A 24,501-nucleotide genomic window follows, 5' to 3' on the forward strand; every position below is an offset into this window, starting at 1 on the left:
AAAATTAAGCATGAGTGCCTGCTCTGGGTCAAGGACTTTTCATGGATCATCCCATTTGAAGTCCCAGCAGCCCCATGAAGGAGGTGTGCTCCTTATCTCTACTTTCCAGATGGGGAAACTGAGGCACAGAGCAGGTCCCACTGGCGGGTGGGTGGCTGAGGCGGGATTGGAACCCCGGACCCCTGACCACTGAACCCTGACCCCCGCCCTGTAGGTCACGCTGTGCAGCACGTTCTCATCCTGGGCTGGGCGCTGTGAGTTGTGACGTGTCACCCTCCTGGATTCAAATATCCACACCCAGCTCAGCCTCTTGCTTGCTGTGTGACCCCAGGAAAGCAGCTGTCCTTCTTTGAGCCTCAGTTTCCTCACCTGTGAAATGGAGACCGTAAACTCCCACCGAACAGGATGTGATTCAGTCAACAAACTTCAGTTTGAGCCCCTATGGGGTGCTGGCTTGGGCTGAGCGTGTGAAATTCACAGCTAACCCAGGTTCAGTCCTGGCTACAAAACAGTAAGACATACCAGCTAGTATATAAGAAAAGGATTTTATTGAAAGTATAATAGATGTTTATTTAAAGTAATACATTTGCAGCTCAGATAGGTCTACACTGTACATTTTGGGTTTAACCAAGTTCATAAAAATATTTCAATGGCGTTCCTGTCGTGGAGCAGCAGAAATGAATCCAACTAGGAACCATGAGGTTGCAGGTTGGGTCCCTGGCCTTGCTCAGTGGGTGAAGGATCCGACATTGCCGTGAGCTGTGGTGTAGGTTGCAGATGCGCCTTGGATCCCGTGTTGCTGTGGCTGTGGTGTAGGCTGGCAGCTGTAACTCCGATTCCACCCCTAGCCTGGGAACGTCCATATGCCGCGGGTGCAGCCCTAAAAAAAATATATTTTTTTTCATGTATATATATATATATATATATATATATATATATTTTATGACTGCTGCATCCACAGATTTACACGTGTTACTTCTTTGCCTGCTCTGCTCTCTCTTTTCTTTCCCGAATAACCCCTTTCAGATATGGTTCAAGGTGGGATTTGTCCTCCTCGTAGTTTGTCCACTGCTTTTTAGGCAAGATCTGCTGTCTCTTTGTCAGGACCAGCGCTCTCTTAATGCGAAACACCCTGTCGTTATAAAGCTTCTCAGGAAGCCGTCTTCTGGCTTCTCTCACGTTGTCATCCTCATATTGTACCATCTCGCATTCAGCCCAGTTTATTGAGCCTGGCCGCATCGTAATAGCATTTTCGTATACCCTCCAGCCACTGGCTTGACGCTTCAACAGCAGTCCTGCTCGCCGTGTTGACGCTAAAAAAGAATTTTGTGAACATTCTCTCTGAGTTCCTACTCAGAATTGTGAGGGAGGGGCTGTTTTGAGCCCCATTTTTCAGATGGGGAAAGTAGGGTACACAGGATCTCAGAGACTGACCCAAGGTCACGCAGCCCCAAGGAGGCGGCTGGGCCTCGAACCCATGTCCTTATGGCTCCCAAACCAGGCTGCTAACTCCAAGGCCCTATGGAATGCAGCTTGCTGTCTCTCTTGCTCTCTTTCACTTAAAACCACCCAGGAGTTCCCCGGTGACTTAGCAGGTTAAGGATCCGGCATTGTCCCTGCTGTGGCTCTGGTCATTGCTGTGGTACTAGCCCAGGAACTTCTCATGCCAAAAAAAACACCCAGAGACTTCCTGCCGTGCTTAAAACCATCCAGACCTTTTCTTTTTTTACTTTTTGTTTTTCTATTTTTTATTTTTTTATTTTGGCCTCTTCTGCAGCACGCAGAAGTTCCCGGGCCAAGGATCAAATGGGCATCATGTCCGTGACTCAAGCCACAGCAGTCATAGCGCTGAATCCCTACCCGCTAGTCTACCAGGAAACTCCCATCCAGAACTTTTTTATTTCTTTCTTTCTTTCTTTCTTTTTTTTTTTTTTTTTTTTTTTTTTTTGTCTCTTTAGGGCTGTACCCACAGCATATGGAGGTTCCCAGGCTAGGGGTCGAATCGGAGCTGCAGCTGCTGGCCTACACCACAGCCACAGCAACGCAGGATCCAAGCTGCATCTGTGACCTACACGACGGCTCATGGCAATACCAGATCCTTAACCCACCAAGCAAGGCCAGGGATCAAACCTGAATCCTCATGGATACTAGTTGGGTTCGTGACTGCTGAGCCACAACGGGAACTCCATGGATGATTCTTGGTAGCAGGGGTCGTCCTGTGCATTGTAGGATATTTAGCAGCTTGTAGGATCACCGCCTCCGCCACTGACCCCCGTCGTGACAACTAAAAAGATCTCCGGACTTTGCCAGCTGTCAAATCATCTTCCTCTCTAGTTCATGTGCTTTTTGTCCCCGACTCGAGTGGGTTCTTTGTGAGGCCAGGGACCTTGCCAGGTCCCATAGCACTCGGTGCCTGACACTTAGTAGGCAGTCAGTGTGCGTTTGGTGAGGGGTTGTGTCAGGCCCAGGGTGAGCACTGGTGGAGATGCGGAGACTGAGCTGTGCTCTCTGCCCTCAGGCTGAGCAGATGACCCACAAACTGGCCACCAGTCCCCATCACTACTGCCTTAATAGCCTATTTTCTATTAAAGGCTGAGCCTGGGGTCCGGGACCTCCCTCTCATGTCTGAATTTCACATACTGGGCACAAGGCAGCACATAGTAGGGCTCAAATTGAAGTTTGTCGAATGAATTACATTCTGTTCAGTTAGAGTTTGTGGTCTCCATTTTATAGGTGAGGGAACAGGCTCAGAGAGGGATAGTCACTTTCCCAGGGTCACACAGCATCAAGAGGCTGAGTCTGGGTTGGGTATTAGAATCCAGAAGGTCATGGAGTTCCCGCAATGGCGTAGTGGAAACAAATCCGACTAGGAACCATGAGGCTGCTGGTTCAATCCCTGGCCTCGCTCAGTGGGTTAAGGATCTGGCGTCGCCGTGAGCTGTGGTGTAGGTCGCAGTCGCGGCTCATATCCCACATTCCTGTGGCTGTGGTGTAGGATGGCAGCTGTAGCTCTGATCCGACCCCTAGCCTGGGAACCTCCACATGCCGCAAGTGCAGCCCTAAAAAAAGACAAAAGACAAAAAAAAAAAAAAAAAAAAAGAATCCAGGAGGTCATATGTCAAAACCCAAGCTCTGGGAGTTCCCTGGTGGCCAGGCCAGCTCAGTGTGTTAAGGATCCAGGGTAGTCACTGCTGTGGCCTGGGTCGCTGCTATGGCACAAGTTCGATCCCTGGCCGAGGAGCTTTCTCATGCTTTGGGGATGACCAAAAAAAATAAAATAAATAAATACAACAAACCCAAGCTTTTCATTAGCCCTCAGGAAGGATTTTTGCAAAGGGGGTGGCCCGTGTGAAGGGCCAGCCTCCCGCTGGAAAGACCCTTCCAGGTGACGCGACCCCCTTTGTCCCTTACAGATCGTGAGGATCAGTCCATTCTCTGCACGTGAGTAATCCTGAAGGCCTTCCTGGGGGAGGTGGGGCCCAGGATGGGCGTGGCTCTGCTCACAATGACCGCTTTTGCTTCCCTTTGTCCTCCGCTTAGCGGGGAGTCGGGGGCCGGGAAGACAGAAAACACCAAGAAGGTCATCCAGTACCTCGCCCACGTGGCATCGTCACCAAAGGGCCGGAAGGAGCCTGGTGTCCCGGTAAGTGCCTTGGGACAAGCTTGGACCCTGCCCACCAGCAGTGCCCCCTCCACCTTCAGCTCTGCTTCCCCCTACAGCTAATTCCCTGCCTCCCTTGTTGGCAGCCATAGTTGTGGGCCTTCTCCTGGCTGCCCATGCCCCCTGCATCCCTACTGTGTGCCTAGTACAGTGCTGGGAGTGGAGGCAGAGTGGGCACAAAAACGCGAGGGCCAGTTCTTGGCCTCTTTGGCCCTTAGAACAGCACCTGGCACATAGTAGGGGCTTACAGTCCTGAGCACCCACTATGTGTCAGGCCTGGTTTAGGTTCCTGCAATGCCCAGATTTGCTTTATAAGTGAGGGTTTATAAAACAATAGTCCCTTTGCCCATATTACTCTGACAGTGAGGGGGTCCCTTTGCCCATTTTACTCTGACAGTGAGGTGGGTTTATAAAGCAATAGTCCCTTTGCCCATATTACTCTGACAGAACACCAAAGTCACAGCTGGGGTGAGTCCTTGGTTGGAGGCCATACACCCAGGAAGGGCTAGAGCGAATTCAAACCCGGGTGCCATGCCCCCCCAGGCCTCCCCATGCCACATGGCCAGTTTCCCCAGCCCCTTGTCTCTCCCAAGAACACCCCCCACCCCCCCAAGACCACCGGTTCACCTGTGTGTCTGTCCACGTTCCATGTGCTGTGTCCTGGTCCGTGTCCCGGTCCGTGTCTCGTGTCCTGTGACTTCCTCAGGCCTCTGCCAGCACCGTGTCTTATGTGAGTAGTGGGGAATCACCTCAAGTCCTGCCAACCCCAATACTACCCGGGTCGCCACAACCCACAGTCTTCCTGGCAGACAGGGCTCAAGGCACTGATGGCCTTCCACCAGGAAGCCATATTGCCACTTATGGTGGTCCTACTATGTGCACACCAGGCCCCACGCTGTCATTTCACACGGCCCTACTGTTTGCAGACAGGGCCCTCCCACTACTGCTTATGGCAGCCCTACTGTGTGCACACACCCAGGGCCCATGCCGCCATTTAGTGTGGTCCTACTGTGTCTGTGCAGACTGGCCACAGATCCCAATATGAAACAATGCAGAGGCCAAAACTGCTGTTTCCTACTGATCTGAAAAATGTGTATAGACAGGGCCCAGAGACACCACAAATTCACACAACCATGGACTCACACTGCCATTTATTGGAGGCCTACTGTGCACACCCAGCTCAGGCTTGTGTCCGAGGGCTCACAGAGCATTTAAAGAAATAGTGTCCTCTAATGCCATTTACAGCAACATGGATGGAACTAGAGAATCTCATACTGAGTGAAAGATAAATACCATATGATATCACTTTACAAAGATAAATACCATATGATATCACTTATAACTGGAATCTAATATCCAGCACAAATGAACATCTCCTCAGAAAAGAAAATCATGGACTTGGAGAAGAGACTTGTGGCTGCCTGATGGGAGGGGGAGGGAGTGGGAGGGATCGGGAGCTTGGGCTTAGACACAACTCAGAATAGATTTACAAGGAGATCCTGCTGAACAGCATTGAGAACTTTGTCTAGATACTCATGCTGCAACAGAAGAAAGGATGCGGGAAAAAATGTAATTGTAATGTATACATGTAAGGATAACCTGACCCCCTTGCTGTACAGTGGGAAAATAAAAAAAATTATAAAAAAAAAAAAAGAAACAGTGTCCTCAAGACACTAGGAAGGAGGGGAAGGGGACTGCTGTTTATTGAGCACCTACTGTGTTCTGAGCTCTGACTCTGAAGTGGCTGTACAGAAGCTCAGAATAAGATCCCTACCCCTGGTGGCGGGGGGGGGGGCAATAAATTGGAGAGACTAACAGATGCAAACTACCAACAAGTGTATAAAAAAGATGAGCAGTGTGGATTTACTGCATAGCACAGGGAGCTGTATGCAGTAGCTCATAATGAACTATAATGGAAAAGAATCGGGAACAAAAGACTACAGGTACATCCATATTTATCTATGGAACCGAATCCTTTTACTGTACACTTGAAACTAACGCAATATTGTAAAGCAGCTATACATCAGCTTTAAAAATAAAATAAAATAAAATAAAATAAGGATCCCTCCCTACGGATCAGCCTGATTTGGGCAGGAAACCACCCATTCTTGAATGCTTACTATGTGCCAGTCTGAAGCACTTTCCATCGATGGCAGAGATTTTTCTGTAATTAATTCTACAAGTGCTGCCTGAGTGCACAGTCACCACCACCAGCCCCGCAGATCAGAGAAAACGAAACTCCTCTGTCCTTCTGTCAGTCCTCCTCCCTGAAGCGGCTTCTGCTGCTGACAGTTGGGTGTGTATCCCCACAGACCTTTTTCTAAAGGTTTACAAACAGGCATCTCTGCCTGTAGCAACAGGAGGCTGGTGGCATTGTTTTTCTCAGTTCATTTTTTATGAATGGCATCACATTGTGGGTGCTGGTCTGCAACTGGCTTTTTGTTTGGTTTGGTTTCCACTCAACAATGTGTCTTGGAGATGATTGTTCAGATGTGTCTTTGTCCCCTTCACAATCCTCTGGAGGGCTAGACCCGGCGGCGGGCACACACCCAGACGCACAGTGGCCACCCCCCCCCCCTCCCCGGCAGACGCTCAGCCAGATGTGACCCAGCACCCCCCGCACCCCTCCGTGCTAGCTGACCCGCCATCTCCCGCGCCCCTGCAGGGTGAGCTGGAGCGGCAGCTGCTTCAGGCCAACCCCGTGCTGGAGGCCTTTGGCAACGCCAAGACCGTGAAGAATGACAACTCCTCCCGATTCGTGAGTGCTGGCGAGGCTGGTGCCGGGGCCGCGTCAGGGACCCGGGAGCTGGGCGCGTGGGCGGGAGGCGGAGGGCAGGCAGGACCTGGGGGGCTGGGAGAGGAGAGGGCTGGGGGTCGGGGCTCCTGGGTCAAAGGGCCCTGGACTTTGAATTGCCCCGGGGAGCCCGTCCTGCCGGACCCCCACGACTGGCGTGGGGCTCAGGTGGATGGAGAAAGTCACGAGGCAGCCTCGGCTCTGGGGGTTGGGGGTGCCCTCCCGGCCGCAGGACCCTCGGCTAAGCCCTCCCACCCCCTTTCCTCTCAGGGCAAATTCATCCGCATCAACTTCGACGTGGCCGGGTACATCGTGGGCGCCAACATCGAGACCTGTATCCTCCCACAGCCCCTTGGGCCACCTGGGGGTGGGGTGGGGAGGTGGGAGGTGGGGGGGCGACAGCCAAGGTGACCGGCCCTTGGGATCTCCCCGCTTCCGGGAAACATGGGCCACACTCGCAGGGTGCCCTGGCTCCCCGGTTTTGCCCTCTGCAGAAGGGGCAGGAGCCTGAGACCTCAGGGAGGGGGAGACACAGCATCTCCACTTGGGGGGCCTGGCGAGCTCCCTTTGCTTTTAGGAGAACCACGTGGAGGGGGGGTGGCGGGCAGGCTGCCAGGTGCCTGTGAGCACAGTCAGCAAAGGGGAAAGACGCATCTGACGGGTGACAGCCACAGGGGACAGGCTTAGTCCCCACGTGTGACAGCACATGGGAAATGTTTTCTACCAGGAACTCTGAGGTTTTCATCAGAGACTCGGCGGCCATGGTTTTACCCCGGGGCTGGTCACACAGGCACCCTCTGCCTGGCACGTACCCCAATTCCAGACTCCCCGAAGGAAGGCAGAGGCTCAGCAGAAACCGTGTTGTTTGGCACCAACAGTTTAGGCACAGGGAGCCCCTCCTATCAGCCAGGGGAGCCTGGGAAGCCCCCCAAATGCAGATTCCCAGACACCAGCCAGGAGCCCAGCAGTCTCAGGCCAGCTGTGTCCACCTTTCTCTGCACAGGCGACATGCACCCCCAGTAGAACTTTTATTTTTTCTTTTTAGGGCCGCACCTGTGGCATATGGCAGTTCCCAGGCTGGGAGCCAGCAGCTGCAGTTTCGATTTGACCCCTAACCCAGGGACTTCCACATGCCACAGGTGCGGCCCTAAAAAGAAAAATAAATACCTCAATCTTACCCCCATCTCCGGGGTGTCTAAGCTCACCGTCCACCCCATACTCTGGGGCAAGGTTGAGAAGCGATGTGTGGGTGACGGGTTTTTCCTAAGAGCGCTCGGGATCTTGCTGTCAGGCAGCTGGTCTCCGTGGATCCTTGGGCTCAAGGCCAGGTGTCCCCTGCAGCCACCAGTTCCTGCTCCCCACAGCTCCTAGGGCCCATCGCTCCTCTGTGCGTGGTTCCTGCTCTCCCAGCTTCCTGGAGCTCACAGTTCCTCCTGCCCCATCCGTCCTGCCAGCCTCTGCCTCCCTGGACCCCGTGGTTCCTGCAGAACCTTTTCTCTTCACACTTGTCTTTCCTGCCTGCCTCCGAATGCTCATTTCCTCCCATCCACATGCCTCAGCCTGTTGGGGCTGCTCCCACGGGGCAGGGCTCTCGTGCCCAACTGTTTCTGCCTGGGGTCAGTGACCAGCCTGGGGGGTGCTGCTCGCCGGGTAAGTGCCACAATCCTGGGCCAATCCTTCCCTGCGGCACCTTGACTCGCCCCCCTGCCAGATCTGCTGGAGAAGTCGCGGGCCATCCGCCAGGCCAAGGACGAGTGCAGCTTTCACATCTTCTACCAGCTGCTGGGGGGCGCTGGAGAGCAGCTCAAGGGTCAGTGCCGGGCGGCTCTGGAGGGGCTGGGTGCGAACCAGGGCGAGCTGCTTGCGGAGCCCCGGGAGGAAGTAGTGCGAGGCGGCTAACCTCTGTCAAGCACCTGCTTTATGTCAGGCCCCTGCTGGGTGATGGCGTCTCCCCCTCCCTGCCCCCTAGTTTCTGCACCTCTCCACTTTGGCCAAGCTGAGACTCCTGCCCCCCGCTCCCCCAGACGCTGCTGCCCTCTGCCTCCCGCAGCCTCCCGCTGTCTCCGGGTCTTGCTCTCGCCGGCTCCATGGCCACGTGGCTCCTGCCTCCCAGGCTCTGCTTGCTCCAATGTGTGTCGTGACAACTGCAGCCTTGCCGCCTCGTGGTGCCTGATGATTGTGGTTTGCGTGCCCTCCGGGCACTGCTGCCTCACGCCTCCTGCCTGGGATTCCTTGTGTCTCCTGCTCTGCGCTCCTCCTGCCCTCTGGCTGTGGAAATGCCCCCAAGGCCCTCTTTTTTCCTGCTGGCCCCGCTGCCCTGCGGCTCCCTCTCATCCTGGATCCCTCCACCCTGTCCCTGGGCCACCTCCTGGCCCCTTCACACCCAGCTTCCCGCTCCCAACAGCTTCTGCTACCTCGGGCACCCACAGCCCTGTTGCTTCTGCCGACAGGCAGCTCCTGCCTGCTCTGGGCAATTTGGTGACCTGAGGGTCACTAGGAAGGAGGGCAGAGGGAAGGACTAATACCTGCCGAGGCCCCACTTCACGCCCAGCCCCTCGCATCAAAGCCAGGAAAAAAGGCTCCCCGCTCATTTGACAGAGGAGGAGACCAAGGTTCCTCGTGGGGGAGTGATGCTCACCTCGGGGTGGCCATCGAGGAAGCCAGGATGTGAGTCGGGCTCTACAGCGCGCTCTTGACCTTGGCCTCCACCCGTTTCACCCACAGCCGACCTCCTCCTGGAGCCCTTCTCCCACTACCGCTTCCTGACCAATGGGCCGTCGTCCTCTCCGGGCCAGGAGCGCGAGCTCTTCCAGGAGACGCTGGAGTCCCTGAGGGTCCTGGGATTCACCCACGAAGAGATCACCTGTAAGTGAGCCCCCAGCCCCCCCCGCAAAGGTGACCTGACAGGCCAGGGACCTGGCCATTTGTTGGCCATTTTGAAAACTAAAGCAGGGAATGGAAGGAGGAGGGAAGGTCACCTTCAAATAGGGGATCAGGGAGAGTTCTGGTGGCCCTGGTCCCTGCTGTGGTGCTGGCTCGATCCCTGGCCTGGAAACGTCCGCATGTGGAGGTGCAGCTCCCCCCCTCACCCCAATAAAAAACAAACAGGAGATTAGGAAGGACACTCTGAATTGGGGATGTTTGCATGAAGGGCTGGAGAGCTGAGGGCGGGCACTGGTGCTGTCGGGAAGAGCATTCTAGGCAGGGGGAACAGCATGTGCAAAGGCTCTGAAGGAAAAGCATGGTGTGTTTGAGGCATTGAAACTTCTCGCATGGGAGTTCCCACCGTGGCTCAGCAGTTAATGAACCCGACTAGCATCCATGAGGATGTGGTTCAATCCCTGGCCTCGTTCAGTGGGTTAAGGATCTGGCGTTGCCGTGAGCTGTGGTGTAGGTCGCAGATGCGGCTTGGATCCTGCGTTGCTGTGGCTGTGGTGTAGGCTGACATCTAGAGCTCTGATTCGATCCCTCACCTAGGAACTCCATATGCTGTGGTGCGGCCCTAAAAAGATACGCACAAAAAAAACAAAACTTCTTGAATGGATTCAACTAGGGCATGACGGAGGGAAGTGGGCAGATGGAGCCACAGAGGCAGGTGGGGCCTCAAATGCCAGCCCGAGGGGCTGGGGCTTTGCCCTGAGGGCACTGGGGAGCCACGGGAGAGCTGGGAACAGTGGAGGGGCAGCTCTGGGCAGATGGAGGATGGATGAGGCCAAGAAGAGGCTGAAGCAAGGGTGCAGGGAAGAACCTGACCCTGGCCTTGGGTCTGCCCTGGTCAGTCTGGACTTGGGGCGCTCAGCCCATCACCCCGTGTTATGCTGCTTTGCCCCCACCTCTCTTGCCAGACAGCACGTTTTGGCAGTGGTTGTCTTCTCCGCTTGGGGCAGCATCACCTGATCCCTGTCTTCAGCTTTACAGGCACGACGGGAGCAAACCTCCCCTTTTTGTAGGACGCCCATCCTGTTTTTGTTTTTGTTTTCATTCTTTTCCGGCCGCCCGCAGCATATGGCGTTCCTGGGCCAGGAATCAGTTTCGAGCCATATTTGCAACCTAGGCTGCAGCTGGCCACCGATCCCTTTGCGCCTCAGCGGGAACTCCCATCCTATTTGATGAGGGGCCACCCTACTCCGGGGCAACCTCTTCTCTGAACTAATTACATCTGTGCCCACCCAGGACCCCAAATCAGGTCACATTCTGAGAGGTTCTGGGGGTTAGGACTTCATGGTGGCTTTGGGGTCAGGGAGACAGGATTCTACGCATAGCGGTGTACGTGGCGGGGATGTCAGTCTTTCTGTCGGCTGCCTGGCAGTTCATCAGATGAGCTGAGATTCCTCTCAGCCGACCCAGGGAGAAAGACCCGGATTTCCAGGCCAAGCAGGGGCAGGGCCGGGTCTCCTTCCCCTCCGGTCCGTCCGGAAGCTGCCAACGGGGAGGGCTGGAGACCAGTGCCAGCTCGGCTGTCCACACAGGCTGCCAGCAGGCTGGCCTCCTCGGGCGAATTGACACAGGGTCTCGGGCCTCCCCGGCTGGATTTCCCGGCGGCCACGGTTGCATAACTGCCCCGCCCGCCTATCCCCCGCGCTTCTCCCCGGCAGCTGACAAACAAATTCAGATGGAGGCCACCGGTGGGGGCCGGGGCCCCTCAGGTCCCGCCTGGCCTCCTGATACGGGTCACCTCAAGTGACCCTCCCGGCAGCCGCCCTGCCTTGTACTAGGCGCAGACAGCAGCTCCGAGTTTTGCAATCTCGAAACAAAAATTTTGAAGCGAGGTATGCGTGCAGTGGCGTCATCCAAGTACAATCAAAGGTCATCGCTTGAAGTCCGAGCTCCCCCCCACCCCACCCCCAGGCCTGGTTTTCAAGCCTCCTGCATGTGCTTTCAGAAACATTTTACCCACATTAAGAAAAAACATCCATGGAGCTCCCATTGTGGTTCAGGGGGTTAAGAACCTGACTAGTATCCACGAGGACGTGGGTTTCATCCCTGACCTCATGCAGTGGGTTCAGGATCTGGTATTGCCGGAACTGCAGTGTAGATCGCAGATGTGGCTCAAATCCTGTGTTGCTGTGGCTGTGATGCAGGCCGGTAGTTCTAGCTTCGATTCACCCCCTCGCCTGGGAACCTCCATATGCCGCAAGTGCAGCCCTAGAAGGACAAAAAGCCTTTTGGTATTCCCCAGCGCCAGGGCTGATGAGTTCAGCCATGCTCTTGATTGAAATGTTGTGTATTTCTCTCCTGATTTAAAAGTTCCCTGACGTGGGCCCCACCCTCCCTGACCTTCCTCCCCGGCCCAGATGCACCAACTAAAAGACACCTGAGGAGTTCCGGTTGTGGCGCAGCAGAAATGAATCCGACTAGGAACTCTGTATGAGGTTGTGGATTCGATCGCTGGTTTCTCTTTAGTGGGTTCAGGATCTGGCGATACTGTGAGCTGTGGTGTAGGTCACAGACGTGGCTCGGATCTGGCATTGCTATGGCTGTGGCGTAGGCCAGCGGCTGTAGCTCTGATTAGACCCCTGATATATGGGAGCCTCCATGTGCCACAGAGGTGGCCCTAACAAGCAAAAAAAAGAAAAAAAAAAAAAAAAAAAAAGCTCTTAGCTCAGCACCCTGTGCTGCTGCGTTTTGTCACTCTCCCACTGAACAGTATGTTTTGGCAGTGACTCTGTTTTTGTAGGAATAGGTGAACTTCAGTCTTTTTTTGTGGTTGAGGAAGGTGTCACTGCTTAGATGAATTGTGATTTTTTTTTTTTTAATAGTGGCACCCATGGCATATGGAAGTTCCTGGGCCAGGGACTGAATCTGAGAAGCCGTTTTGATCTATGCCCCGGGCAACACTGGATCCTTTAAGCCACTGCCTCAGGTTGGGGAGTGAACCTAAACCTCCCTGCAGCAGCCCAAGCCACTGGGGTCAGATTCTTAACCCGCTGCACCACAGTGGGAACTCCAACTTTTGATTCTTGGAACCAATCTGTCCTTTGCAGACACACCCTTAGAGCAGGTGTATCCCAGCGCTGTTGGAATGAGCCTCCCCCCAAAAAAAGGTTCCAAGAATATCGGTAATTGTGCTCATGGATGAACAGAACTGTAGGATCAACTCTCAGCCACAAAATACCAGGTCCCAGGAGTGGTGCAACTTTTGGTTTTATCCCGCTTGAAAGGAAATTTAACAGCTTTAGAGATATCATTCATATCCCGTAACATTCACGTGTACAAGTCAGAGTTCCCTGGTGGCTCAGCCGGTTAAGGATCCAGCGTTGTCACTGCTGTGGCTCTGGTTACAGCTGTGGTATGGGTTTCATCTCTGGCCTGGGAATTCCACATGCCACAGTGAGACCAAAAAAAAAAAGAAAAAAAATATATATATATGTATATATACACAAATCAGTGGCTTTGGAGTTCCTGTTGTGGCGCAGTGGAAACGAATCTGACTAAGAACCATGAGGTTGTGGGTTTGATCCCTGGCCTCACTCAGTGGGTCAAAGATCCAGTTTTGCCGTGAGCTGTGGTGTAGGTCGCAGACCCAGCTCGGATCCTGTGTTGCTGTGGCTCTGGCGTAGGCCGGTGGCTACAGCTTCGATCAGACGCCTAGCCTGGGAACATCCATATGCCACAGGTGTGGCCCTAAAACAAACAACCCCCCCCCCAAATCAGTGGCTTTTAGTACTGTCACAGAGTTGTGCAGGCCATTGCCACAGTCAATTCTAGAAACACTTTCAGTGGCCAAAGAGGGTAACTTTCACCCCTTTGCCAGTTTCCATCGCCAGCTCCTGGCAGCCAGGGATCTGCCTCCTGTGTCCACAGACTTTCCTCGCCTGATGTTTTCCTGCAAGTGGAATCCTCTAAGACGTCCTCTTCTGTGGCTGGCTGCCTTCCTTTTTACTGCTGAGTAATTTTGGTGTTTATCTTTTTATTCTGGAACATTTCAAACACCTGTGCACGTGAGAGCTGAAGGTCATGAACCCCTGAGAGCTGGCATCAGATCCGACAATCACGGCCTCATGACTTCTTGGCTTTCAGCTCTACCTGCCCCCAGCCTCACCCCGACTCTGTTTTTTAAATTGTACTGAAGCCACCTCGTCACCGTCCAGAAGGTGGCGCTCGTTTCCATATTCTCCAGTGGGGTTTCAGGAGCACCTGTTTCCCCACTTGCACGCTAGCAACCACTCTCCTAAGCTGCTTTGTTGTTGCTGGCGTGGCAGGTGGATGGGCTCTCATAACAGTTTGAGGATTTTTTTATTTTATTTTTTTGGGCCTCGGTGTGCAGCAGCTTGATGTGGGATCTCCGTTCCCAGACCATGGATTGAGCACAGGGGTGAAAGTGCTGAATCCTAGCCACTAGACCACCAGGAAACTCCCCCATAACAGTTTGATTTTGTGTCTCACTGACAAGGAGTGGGGCTGGCCAATCACCTTTTCCTAGACCCTCCTTTTGACAGAAGAGGAGACAGAGGTCCAGGGAGATGGGGTGTCTGCTCTAGGACTCACAGCAGTTGACAAGATGGGGTGGAACCTGGATCTTCCTTAAAAGCCAGTCTGTGAATCCATTCCCAGAGAGGCAAGTGGGTGCCTCAGGTCGCCCAAGGGAAGCCCAGGGTGGAGAGCATGGGGCCCAAAGGAGGCAGGACCTCCATCCCCTCCCCACGTCCCGTCCCCATTGGTGACATAAATGCCACCAGGGAGGTTGAGCGGGAAGCCTGGCACGCAGGGAGACGAGCTCCCACTCACATGAGGCCGACACGGCGTCACCAGCCCCACACCTTCGCCAACGCGGACTGGGGCAGCTGATCTGAAGTCACCCGTGAAAGCTGACTGCCAACTCCGTAGGCGTCGGGTCCACCCCAGTGCTTGGCTTCAGTGCGGGTTCCTCGGCCAACTGTAAAAGGCCATTTTAAAGGCCGCTGGAGGAACCGGAGTCTGGGCTGGGTCTGAGCTGGGGTTAGGGATGAATGGTCGTTCAGTTTGTTAGGGGCGATGACGCCGTGTGGGTTTATAAGATGTCACAAGCTTGTGGAACCATCTGCAGTGTCACTAATTCCGGAAACCCAGTCCTTCTCAGCTGTGATTTTTTTTTTTTTCCCAGACAGAGTCCTGTATTACAAAGGGTATAAAATTCAAAAAGAATAAAAGGTATGGGGAGTACCCACTGTGGCTCAGCAGCTTAAGAACCTGACATAGCATGTGAGAGGATTCGGGTTCAAATCCCTGGCCTTGCTCAGTGGGTTAAGGATTCAGTGTTGCCACAAGCTGCGGTGTAAGTCACAGATGTGGCTTGGATTGGTGTTGCTGTGGCTGTGGTGTAGGCCAGCAGCTGTAGCTCCCATTCGACCCCTGGCCTGGGGACTTCCATATGCCAGAGGGAAGGCCCAAAAAAGAAGAGGAAATTTTTAAAATAAGGTATGAGATCATTCTAGCATCCTAGGCTAGCAGGAGCGCCCCCCCCCCGCCCCGTTAGCAGTTTCTTTTCCTTTTTTACTTCTAGTACGATTTCCCAGGCCAGGGACTGAACCCACACCACAGCAGTGACCCCAGCCACAGCAGTGAAAGTGCTGGACCTTTAATCTGCTGAGCTACCAGGAGACTCCCATTTTTTGTTTTTTACTCTTTTTTTTTTTAAGTTGATTTACAGTGCTGTGTTAATTTCTGCTATACGGCAAAATGATTCAGATACATATATATACACACACACACACATACATATACTCCTTTTTAAAAACTATTTTATATTGTGGTTTATCATAGGACATAAATATAGTTCTCTGTGCTCTACGGTAGGACTCTGTTGTTTGTCCCCTCTGTGTATAATAGCTCACAGCTGCTGACCCCAGCCTCCCACTCCATCCCTCCCCCAGCCCTCTCCCCGTTGGCAACAAGTCTTCTCCTTGTCCACGAGTCTGTTCCTATTTTCATAAATAGATTCCTTTGTGTCATATCTTAGTGACACATGGTATCTGTCTTTCTCTTTCTGACTTACTTCACTTAGTATGAGAATCTCTAGTTGCATCTGTGTTACTGCAGATGGCGTTATTTTGTTCTTTTTATGGCTGCGTAGTATTCCATTGCATATTTGGTCTGTATTTACCATGTTTTCTCTATCCGTTCATCTGCCGATGGACACTTAGGTTGCTTCCATGTCTTGGCTATTGTGAATTGGTGCTGCTGTGAACATAGGGGCACATGTATCTTTTCAAATTATAATTTTGTCTCCCAGGAGTGGGATTGCTGGATCCTGTAGTAACTCTACCCTTAGTTTTCTGAGGAACCTCCATACTGTTTTCCACAGTGGCTGCACCAACTTCCGTTCCTGCCAACAGTGTAGGAGCGTTTAATCTCCCGTCCTAAGATCCACAAGTTAATCCTATCTTTAAAGTTCGTTTTGCCCTGAGAGGTCACAGGGTCCAGGCATCAGGTCATGGACACTTGGGGAAGGGCTGTTATTCATCTTACCACCCCCACAATCCGTCCGTGCATATTTCCTAAGAACATTCTCTGGCAACTGCAGTTCAGGAAATTAACATTGGCACCATTCACGCTATTATCTAATCCGCAGACCTTATGCCAACTGTCCCAATAATGTCCTTTATGGCAGAAAAAATTGTTTTCACAGACCTCATGCCAACTTTCCCGATGACATCCTTCACAGCAAAAAAAAAAAAAAAAAATTTAAGTTACACACACACACACACACACACACACACACACACCCCCCACTTCCCTGGTCCAGGATAACAGCTGTTTCGTCTTGTTACCTTTTACTTGCCGTCCATCTGGAGTCTGGAACCTGAGTCTTTATTATCCGTAACCTTGGCACTTGGGCAGATTACAGACTAGTTGTTTTGTCTCAGTGTGGGTGTGATTAGATTCGGGTTACACATTTTGGGTGTGAGTCTCCCAGAAGGGTACCCCCTCCACCTTCCACGCCCCCTGTCCCCAAGTAAACTTTGTGCAGAAGCTTACGAAGCACAGACACCAAAAAGTGAGCATGGGAGTTCCCGTCGTGGGTTCAGTGGTAACGAACCTGACTTGAGGACACGAGTTCGATCCCTGGCTCCGCTCAGTGGGTGCAGACCCAGCATTGCCCCACGACTCAATTTGACCCCTAGCCTGGGAACTTCCATACGCCCTGTGGGTGTGGCCCTAAAAAGGAAAAAAAAAAAAAAGTGAGCGTGGTGCTGAAGCACCGGCTGGGGGTAATTTCTGCAAGTGACCCCCTGCAGGACCAGCACTTGAGGCCTCCTCATACCCCTTCCCATCACCAGAAGACCCCCGAACGTCACCCTTATTCTGGCAGGACCAGCACTTGAGGCCTCCTCATACCCCTTCCCATCACCAGAAGACCCCCGAACGTCACCCTTATTCTGGCATCTAACAGCATGGCGTTGTCTTGCCTGCTCTTGAATTTGGAACAGACCCGTACAGTCTGTGCACTCTTGTGCCTGGCTTCTTCCTTGTAGCCCTGTGAGTGCAAAATCCATCCATGTTGAGTGTGTGGCCAGGGCTGGGGGGGGGCCCTTCGGAAGGCCTGGCTCCACTGCTGTGTGCATTTTGTAAAATCTCATTGAGCTGGATGGAGCTGATGTGTGTGCTTTCCTTTCTATCTTTTTTTTTTTTTTTTTTTTTTTTTGTCTTTTTTAGGGCTGCACACATGGCATATGGAGGTTCCCAGGCTAGGGGTCGAATCGGAGCTGTAGCCACTGGCCTCCACCACAGCCACAGGAACGCAGGATCTGAGCCACATCTGTGACCTACACCAGAGCTCACGGCAATGCAGGATCCTTAGCCCACTGAGCAAGGGCAGGGATCGAACCAGCTTCCGCATGGATCCTGGTTGGGTTTGTTAACTGCTGAGCCACGAAGGGAACTCCCTGTGTGTGCTTTTCTGTGTGTACGTACATCCATCCAAATTTCATGCTAAAAGAGAGAGGAAACAGGAAGCACGGCTGTTTCGAATATAAGCCCTGGAGAGTTCTCCCGGGGCGCAGCGGGTTAAGGATCTGGTGTTGTCACTGCAGTGGCTTGGGGCACTGCCGTGGTGCAGTTGACTCTCTGGCCCAGGAACGTCTCCGTGCCATGGGTGTGGGCAAAAAAACAAAAAAAGAATATAGACCCAGGAGTTCCCTTGTGGCCTAGTAGTTAAGAATCTGGCAATGTCACGGTGGCATGGGTTTGATCCCTGGCCCAGGAACTTCTGCAAGCCAAGGGTGCAGCCAAAAAAAAAAAGTACAGATCCCAGGGTCAGACTGCCCTGGTGTGAGTCTCCACTGTGCCACTTATGAGCTGGATGAACTTGGGCAAGTTGATTTCCTGAAGGTGCTTCAGTTTCTCCGTCTGGCAAATGGGGCGGCTACTGTTTTCCCATCTGCAAAATGCCGTTGCGGGACTTGGCTCACTGAGTTGTTCTGAAGGTGAAATCAGGTCATTCGTGAGTGTTTGGAGCAGGACCTGGCACAGAGTCAGTGAGAATAGATCCGTGCCTGTTTCAATCCGTAAACCATGAAAACTGTTCTAGAAGGAATGTTGATGAGGTCACTGGGTGTTAGCAGTGATCCGCAGCATCACCGCAGAAGCAGCAGACACAAGCCCAGCCTGAGTAGGTGTGTCCTGTGGTCCACTCCAATGCCAAGGGCAGCTGCTGGTGAGATAAGGAGCCTTGGACCCGATGAGCAAATCTCGATCTCAAGTTCTGAACTAAACCGAGAACAGTCTTCCCTCCGATTCCACAGTGACTCCTGACCTGGAAGATGCACTGTGTATTAAAACCAAACACGAAACACTTGTGTGTGTACTTAAAACAGCTGGCATTCGTCTCGGATCATTCCAGACCTTTATTTCACAGACGTGAATGTCCACTGGGACCTTTTGAAACCACATGGGATGTGGACGATTCTTTGTGCTAAGAAGGGCGTCTGCTCTGGTCCCCACCTGCCGAGTGTGGGGCATCCAGAACACCCCTGCCCAATACTTTGCCAGGGTGGCCCCATCCCAGGGCTGTCCACTGCCTGCAAGTTCCCAAGACATCCCCTAGGGGGCAGCACCATCCACTTTCGGCAAGATTTCTGTCAGCTTTGCACAGACACGCAAATATGATCTGTCATCTTTTACCTGTGTCCACATTGGAGAATGCGCTTGCATGCTAAAGTTATTCGTAACTCCCAAACCACCAATCCTGGTGCTTTTGGGGTCCCTGCGGTCATTCATAGAAGGGTAAAACTTTTAAGCTGCCCAAAGCCCACTTAACTGGGGTCCCACAAGGAAACCTTCTGCCTTCTTGTCCCAGCTTATGTCTAAAATGCCCCCCAAAGCCTAGTGCCTAATGCTCCCCAGCATCCCTAAGTGCAGGGGGGCTGCCATGTCCTCTCTGGAGGAAATACACGTGTGCGATGAGCCTCCTTCGGGCTCCGGTTAGGGTGCCGTTGGCTGTGAGCTCAATGTCAGTGAATCCACGCTGTCTAGAGATAAGGTGTCTTTAGACAGAAGCACCTAAAGCAAGGTGATGCCTTGACCGGTTGATGCCAGTGTGACCAGAGGCTCCCAGGAACCAAACCTGTGTTCCCCATGGGAGCATTCATTCACGCTGGGTAACTCAGCCTTCGGGTGACCCTAGAGAACATAATTACCGAGAATAACAAAGACCAAGTGAACTTATTTTCTGCCTTTTTTAAAAAACATAGATAGCGGCTGCCATGTCTGCCTACTGCACCTCGCATCTTTTCACCCCACATTTTAGAAATCTTTCCGTACTGCTGAGGACCTCATTCGTTTCCCTAAGTCCTTTATTTATTGATTCATTTATTGATTTGTTTATCTCTTTCTTTGTGGGGGGAGATGCACCCATGGCATGCAGAGAGGTTCCCAGGCCAGGGATCAAACCCACAGCACGGCAGCAACCCAAGCCACAGCAGTGGCAACGCTGGATCCTTAGCCCACTGAGCCAACAGGGAGCTCCTCCCTCAGTCCTTTTAAGTCTTACAGGCATCCCTTTATAAAATGGACAACATGAGCAGACACCCAGGGGTGATAAAACAGACCTCCAATGCAAAATACAAAATTCATTTATTTATCCATTGATGGATTTTAAGACCTGCCCAGGGTTAGGTGGTAGTATAATGTGACATAGGGTTTAAAACTAGATTTCTTCCACTTTTTTTTTTGGCCACACCCATGGCATATGGAAGTTCCTGAATGGGGGATCCTTTTCTAGCTGAAGCTGCAACCTGCATCACAGCTACAGCACCACCAGATCCTTAACCCTCTAAGCCAGGCCAGGGATGACCCCTCACTGCCACAGAGACAAGCCAGATCATTAACCCACTGTCCAACAGTGGAAACTCCTAGATTTTTAAAAAAATTTTATTGTAGTATATATATATTTTTGAGGGGGAGGGGGGGCCCGCACCCTCAGCATATGGAAGTTTCCAGGTTAGGGGTCAAATCGGAGCTGCAGCTTACACCACAGCCACAGCCACGCCAGATCCAAGCTGTGTCTACGACCTACACTGCAGCTCACGGCAACGCTGACTCCTTAACCCACTGAGCAAGGCCAGGGATTGAACCTGCCTCCTCAGGTTCGTTACCCACTGAGCCACAACAGGAAGTCCTTTATTGAGGGAGAGTTGATTTACAATGTTGTGTTAGTTTCAGGAGTGCAGCAAAGTGACTCAATTATATATATATATATATATATATGTATGTATGTATATATATATATGTATATATATGTATATATGTATATATATATGTATATATATATATATATGTATATATACATGTATATATATATATATATGTATATATACATATATATATATATATTCTTTTCAGATTCTTTCCCATTCCAGGTGATTAAAAGATACTGACTGTAGTTCCCTGTGCAATAGAGTAGGTTCTTGGTTAAGCTCCTAAGGGGCTAGTTCAGACCACGTGTCAGGATCCCGAGCTTCACGGGATCTCTCTCTGCCGCCCCTCAGCCATGCTGCGGATGGTCTCAGCGGTTCTCCAGTTTGGCAACATCGTTCTGAAGAGAGAACGGAACACCGATCAAGCCTCCATGCCTGACAACACAGGTACGGCCCCCTGGCTTCTGCCCGCCTGCATGCCGAGCATCCTTCCTCCCCAGCCAGACCCGCCTCCAACCCAGGACCACTCTGATGTCCTGCCCTTTGCTGAATCTTTACCAAAACGACCACCTCTGCTCTTTTTTTTTTTTTTTAATTTTATGGCCACACCTGAGGCATATGGAAATTCCCAGGCCAGAGATGAACTCCAGGGCACAGCTGGGGCAACACCAAATCCTTTAACCCACTGTGCTGGACCACCTGAGTCACTGCACTCAGGCTCCTAACCCACTGCGCCACAGCGGGAACTCCCCACTCTTGTCTTAATGAGGAAATATGTGAGCTCTGCTGAAAATTAGAACACCACCAGCATGCCAAAGTGGGGGAGAACAGCAGGAGCCCCCATCAGCCCAGCCCCTCCCAGAGAACCACTGTCAGCAGTGGGGCACGTCTCCTCCTGGCCTCTGGCCTCTGCATGTGTATACAGGTGGGGGTTTGTGTGTGTTTCAAAAGGAGAACTATCGTTGATATTCTTTTTTTATCAAAATGGAAAGAGCTCTTTTTAAAAAAGCAAAAAAAAAAAAGATTAAAAAGACAAAAGATTAAACGAATGGAAAGAGCTCTGCTTTATCATTATGAAATAGTGCAGTCTGGATGGGGAAGATAACCGGGCAAGACAGAAAACTATAAAGGCAGGGAAATTGCCCATAATCATACTCCTGAGAGATCATTACCGCTCACATTCGGGGGCACTGCTCTGTGGGCTTTGTTCTACGTCTGTATCAATATGGAAATAATTGTTACGGAAATGGAATCGCGCTTCACCCTCCTTTGCCCTGGAGACAGGAAGAGCTTTCTGTCCTGATTATGAAATTCTGAGGGCTCCTTTTCAAAGACCGCACAAACCCCAGCAAATAGAAAAGAAGGGGCATCTCTCACAATGTCATCACCTGTGGGACCTGGGGGCCACGTTCCCACACCCGGCAGGTGTGCCGCGCCTACTTATTCATTTGATTTATAAAATTGGGGTCAGACCTTATAAACTGCTTTGAAACCTGCTCTTGTTCCACTTCATGCAATGGGGGTAACTTACAAGGTTACTAACTAGAATTCTACTGGGTTGTTTGTTTTTTTTTTTTTTTGCTACACCTATGGCATGCAGAATTTGCCAGGCTAGGGATCGAACCTGTGCCACAGCAGTGACAATGCTGGATCCTTAACCCACTGAGCCACCAGGGAACTCCTCTACTGGGGTTTCTTCACCTGCGGTCTGAGGGGAGAATTGTATGTCAGTATAATTAATCTCCTTTGACATCCTATGTATTTCATTTTCTGCATTTGCAAACCTTAATCAGAGAAGCAGCCCCCACGCTTCATCAGCTGGCAAAGTACACGCTGAGGGCTTAGAACCCTGTTAAGCTATCCTGTTACTAGCAGTGTAGTACTCCCTGCTGGGTGATTTTTTTTTTCCAGTTCTTTTTAAAATGTTTTTATTATAGTTGATTTACAGTACTCTGTCCATTTCTGCTGTGCAGCAAAATAACCCAGTTATACATTTATCCACTCCAAGTGCAATAGTTTGCATCTTCTAATCCCAAACTCCCAGTCCCTCTCACCCCTCCCCCTCCCTTCTTCAGTTCTAAATATTCCCATATAATGCAAAATAGCCATAGAAGAATTAAAAATTGCAATTGCACCAAAGACAGAGATTGATTCAAATCCTCATCACCTCTCAGAAATAACCACTGTTGACATTTTGATGTGTCTCCTCCTAAGCGTTTTTATTTTGCTTTTTTAGGTGTTCTTTGTTTGTTTTTATTTTTTGCTTTTTAGGGCTGTACCTGAGGCACATGGAGGCTCCAGGCTAGGAGTCAAATCAGAGCTGCAGCTGCCAGCCTACACCACAGCCACAGCGACGCGAAATCCAAGCCACGTCTGTGACCTACATCACAGCTCATGGCCACACCAGATCCTTAACCCACCGAGTGAGGCCAGGGATCAAACACACATCCTTGTGGATACTAGTTGGGTTTGTTATTGCTGAGTCACAACGGGAGCTCCTTTATGTGTGTGTGTGTTTAATCTTTTTAAAATTGGTTCCTAGGCTTTTTTTTTTTTTTTTTTTTTTTTTGCTGGAGCTGAGTGTTTGTAGTAACTCTTTTCCCATGATGCAGGTGGTTGAAGCTTAAAAACACTTCTTAATGATCATTTTAATTCAGAGGAAAAAGAAGAAACACATCTGTCTGCACAGCCCTGCCTCCATCTTCTGCCAAAACAGCCATTAACATTTTAGCAGTTTTTTTCCTACAAAAATAGGGAAGAGTGATGAAATTTTTTTTTGACTGTGCACACAGCATTCAAAAGTTCCTGGGCCAGGGATCAAACCCAAGTCATATCAGCAACCCAAGCACAGCAGTGACAACACCAGACCCTTAACCCACTGAGCCACCAGGGAACTCCAAGAGCAATGACTTTTTAAAGGTTTCTTTTGGATTTGGCCACCTCCCTGAACTTTGCTTTTTTTCTTTTTTTTCTTTCTTTTTTTTTTTTTTTTTTTTTTTTTTTTTTTTTTTTTTTTTTGGTCTGCAGCAGCATGCAGAGGCTTGTTGTGGATCTCAGTTCCCAGACCAGGGATTGACCCTGGGCCGCAGTGGTGAAAGCGTCGAGTCCTAACCACCAGACCATTTAATGACCTCTTAGGCCACGAGCTTTTCCCCCAGCATTTTATTGGGACATTCTCCAACATACAGAAAAGTTCAAAGAATTTTATCCTGAACGCCCAGATCTACTAGCAACATTCTGCCACTGGTGCCTTAGTGTACTTGCTTTATTGACTATCTTTGCATCCTCTCTTCATCCCTCTTCTCTTCTGGTGCATTTCAAGGTCAAAGATACTGGTGTAGTTCACACACATACCCTTCAGCCCGTGTATCATTTACCAGAGTCTGATGTCTGTTTACAGTTCTTTCTTGGCTTTGAAGTGAAACAGACACAATCATACACACATCTTAAGTGTACCATGTCATAATTTATTATAATAATTAATTATTGGCGTTCCCATTGTGGCTCAGTGGTTAACGAACCCAACTAGCATCCATGAGGATGCAGGTTTGATCCCTGGCCTCGCTCAGTGGGTTAAGGATCCGGCGTTGTTGTGAGCTGTGGTGTAGGTCTCAGACATGGTCAGATCCCTCGTTGCTGTGGCTGTGATGCAGGCCAGCAGCTACAGCTCTGATTCGACCCCTAGTCTGGGAACCTCCATATGCCACAGGCGCAGCCCTAAAAACACACACATACGAAATTATTTATTTCTTTAATAATAATTACTCGGGGAGTTCCCTGGTGGTCTAGTGGTTAGGACTCGGCACTTTCATCGCTGCAGCCTGGGTTCAGTCCATGGTCTGGAAACTGAGATCCCACATTAAGCCACTGCACGCTGCGGCCAAAAGAAAAAGAAAGAAGGTAAATAATAATGATGTATAATAATCAAATTTATTATAAGTATATATTATTATTATTATATGACTGAGGAACATTCATTCACATGGATGGACCTCGACTCTCTAACCAGTTCCCGGCTGTTGGACATTCATGTTGTTTCTTGATTTTGTCTTTTTTGTTTGTTTTTTGGCCATTCCCATGGCTTGAGGAAGTTCCCTGGCCAGGGATCGAACCCACACCACAGCAGCGACTGGAGCCACTGCAGTGACAACACTGAGTCCTTAACCGCTAGGCCACCAGGAAACTCCTCCTGTTTCTCTCCATCATAGACGATGTTGGAGCAAACATCCTCCTAGTCCTGTCTTTGCTCACATTCAGGTTTATTTTTGCCAGCTTGGGGTCCCAGGAGGAGAATATTGGGGCCAGAGAATACACACGCTTTTAGAACCCTGTAATGCCACTAGTGGGAGAGACTGGGGTTCCCCCAGCATGGGGGGGGCGCCCCTCCCCCACTCCACAGTGCCCCCACTTCCCAGTGCTGATCGGGTCCT

The 24,501-nt window shown here is 51.1% G+C and overlaps 1 protein-coding gene and 1 pseudogene across 16 annotated transcripts in view; one reads left to right on the forward strand and one right to left on the reverse strand.

Annotated features, from left to right (window-relative positions):
- The window catches only part of MYH14 (myosin heavy chain 14), a 90,305-nt gene that overhangs the window by 12,906 nt on the left and 52,898 nt on the right, over positions 1-24,501 (forward strand). For 10 of the 16 annotated variants that reach the window (XR_014806450.1, XR_014806448.1, XR_014806449.1 and 7 more), the window contains exons 4-11: positions 3,414-3,441; positions 3,541-3,643; positions 4,368-4,391; positions 6,327-6,419; positions 6,726-6,789; positions 8,167-8,265; positions 9,180-9,320; positions 20,423-20,518. Coding sequence is in view for 12 of the 16 variants with exons in the window: in XM_021094784.2 (XP_020950443.2) it covers positions 3,414-3,441; positions 3,541-3,643; positions 4,368-4,391; positions 6,327-6,419; positions 6,726-6,789; positions 8,167-8,265; positions 9,180-9,320; positions 20,423-20,518 (648 nt within the window). In the remaining 4 variants the exon portion in view is untranslated. The remainder of the gene's footprint in view (positions 1-3,413; positions 3,442-3,540; positions 3,644-4,367; positions 4,392-6,326; positions 6,420-6,725; positions 6,790-8,166; positions 8,266-9,179; positions 9,321-20,422; positions 20,519-24,501) is intronic. The other 6 variants (XR_014806451.1, XM_084961299.1, XM_021094789.2 and 3 more) reach the window with 1 other exon arrangement.
- Positions 973-1,336, reverse strand: LOC102167183 (cytochrome b-c1 complex subunit 7 pseudogene; annotated as a pseudogene).

This window comes from Sus scrofa, chromosome 6 (genome assembly GCF_054392235.1).
Source record: "Sus scrofa isolate SSC_HxYL_T2T_F1_AM1 chromosome 6, Sscrofa_HxYL_maternal_Yorkshire_Landrace_v2.0, whole genome shotgun sequence".
Lineage (NCBI taxonomy): Eukaryota > Metazoa > Chordata > Mammalia > Artiodactyla > Suidae > Sus > Sus scrofa.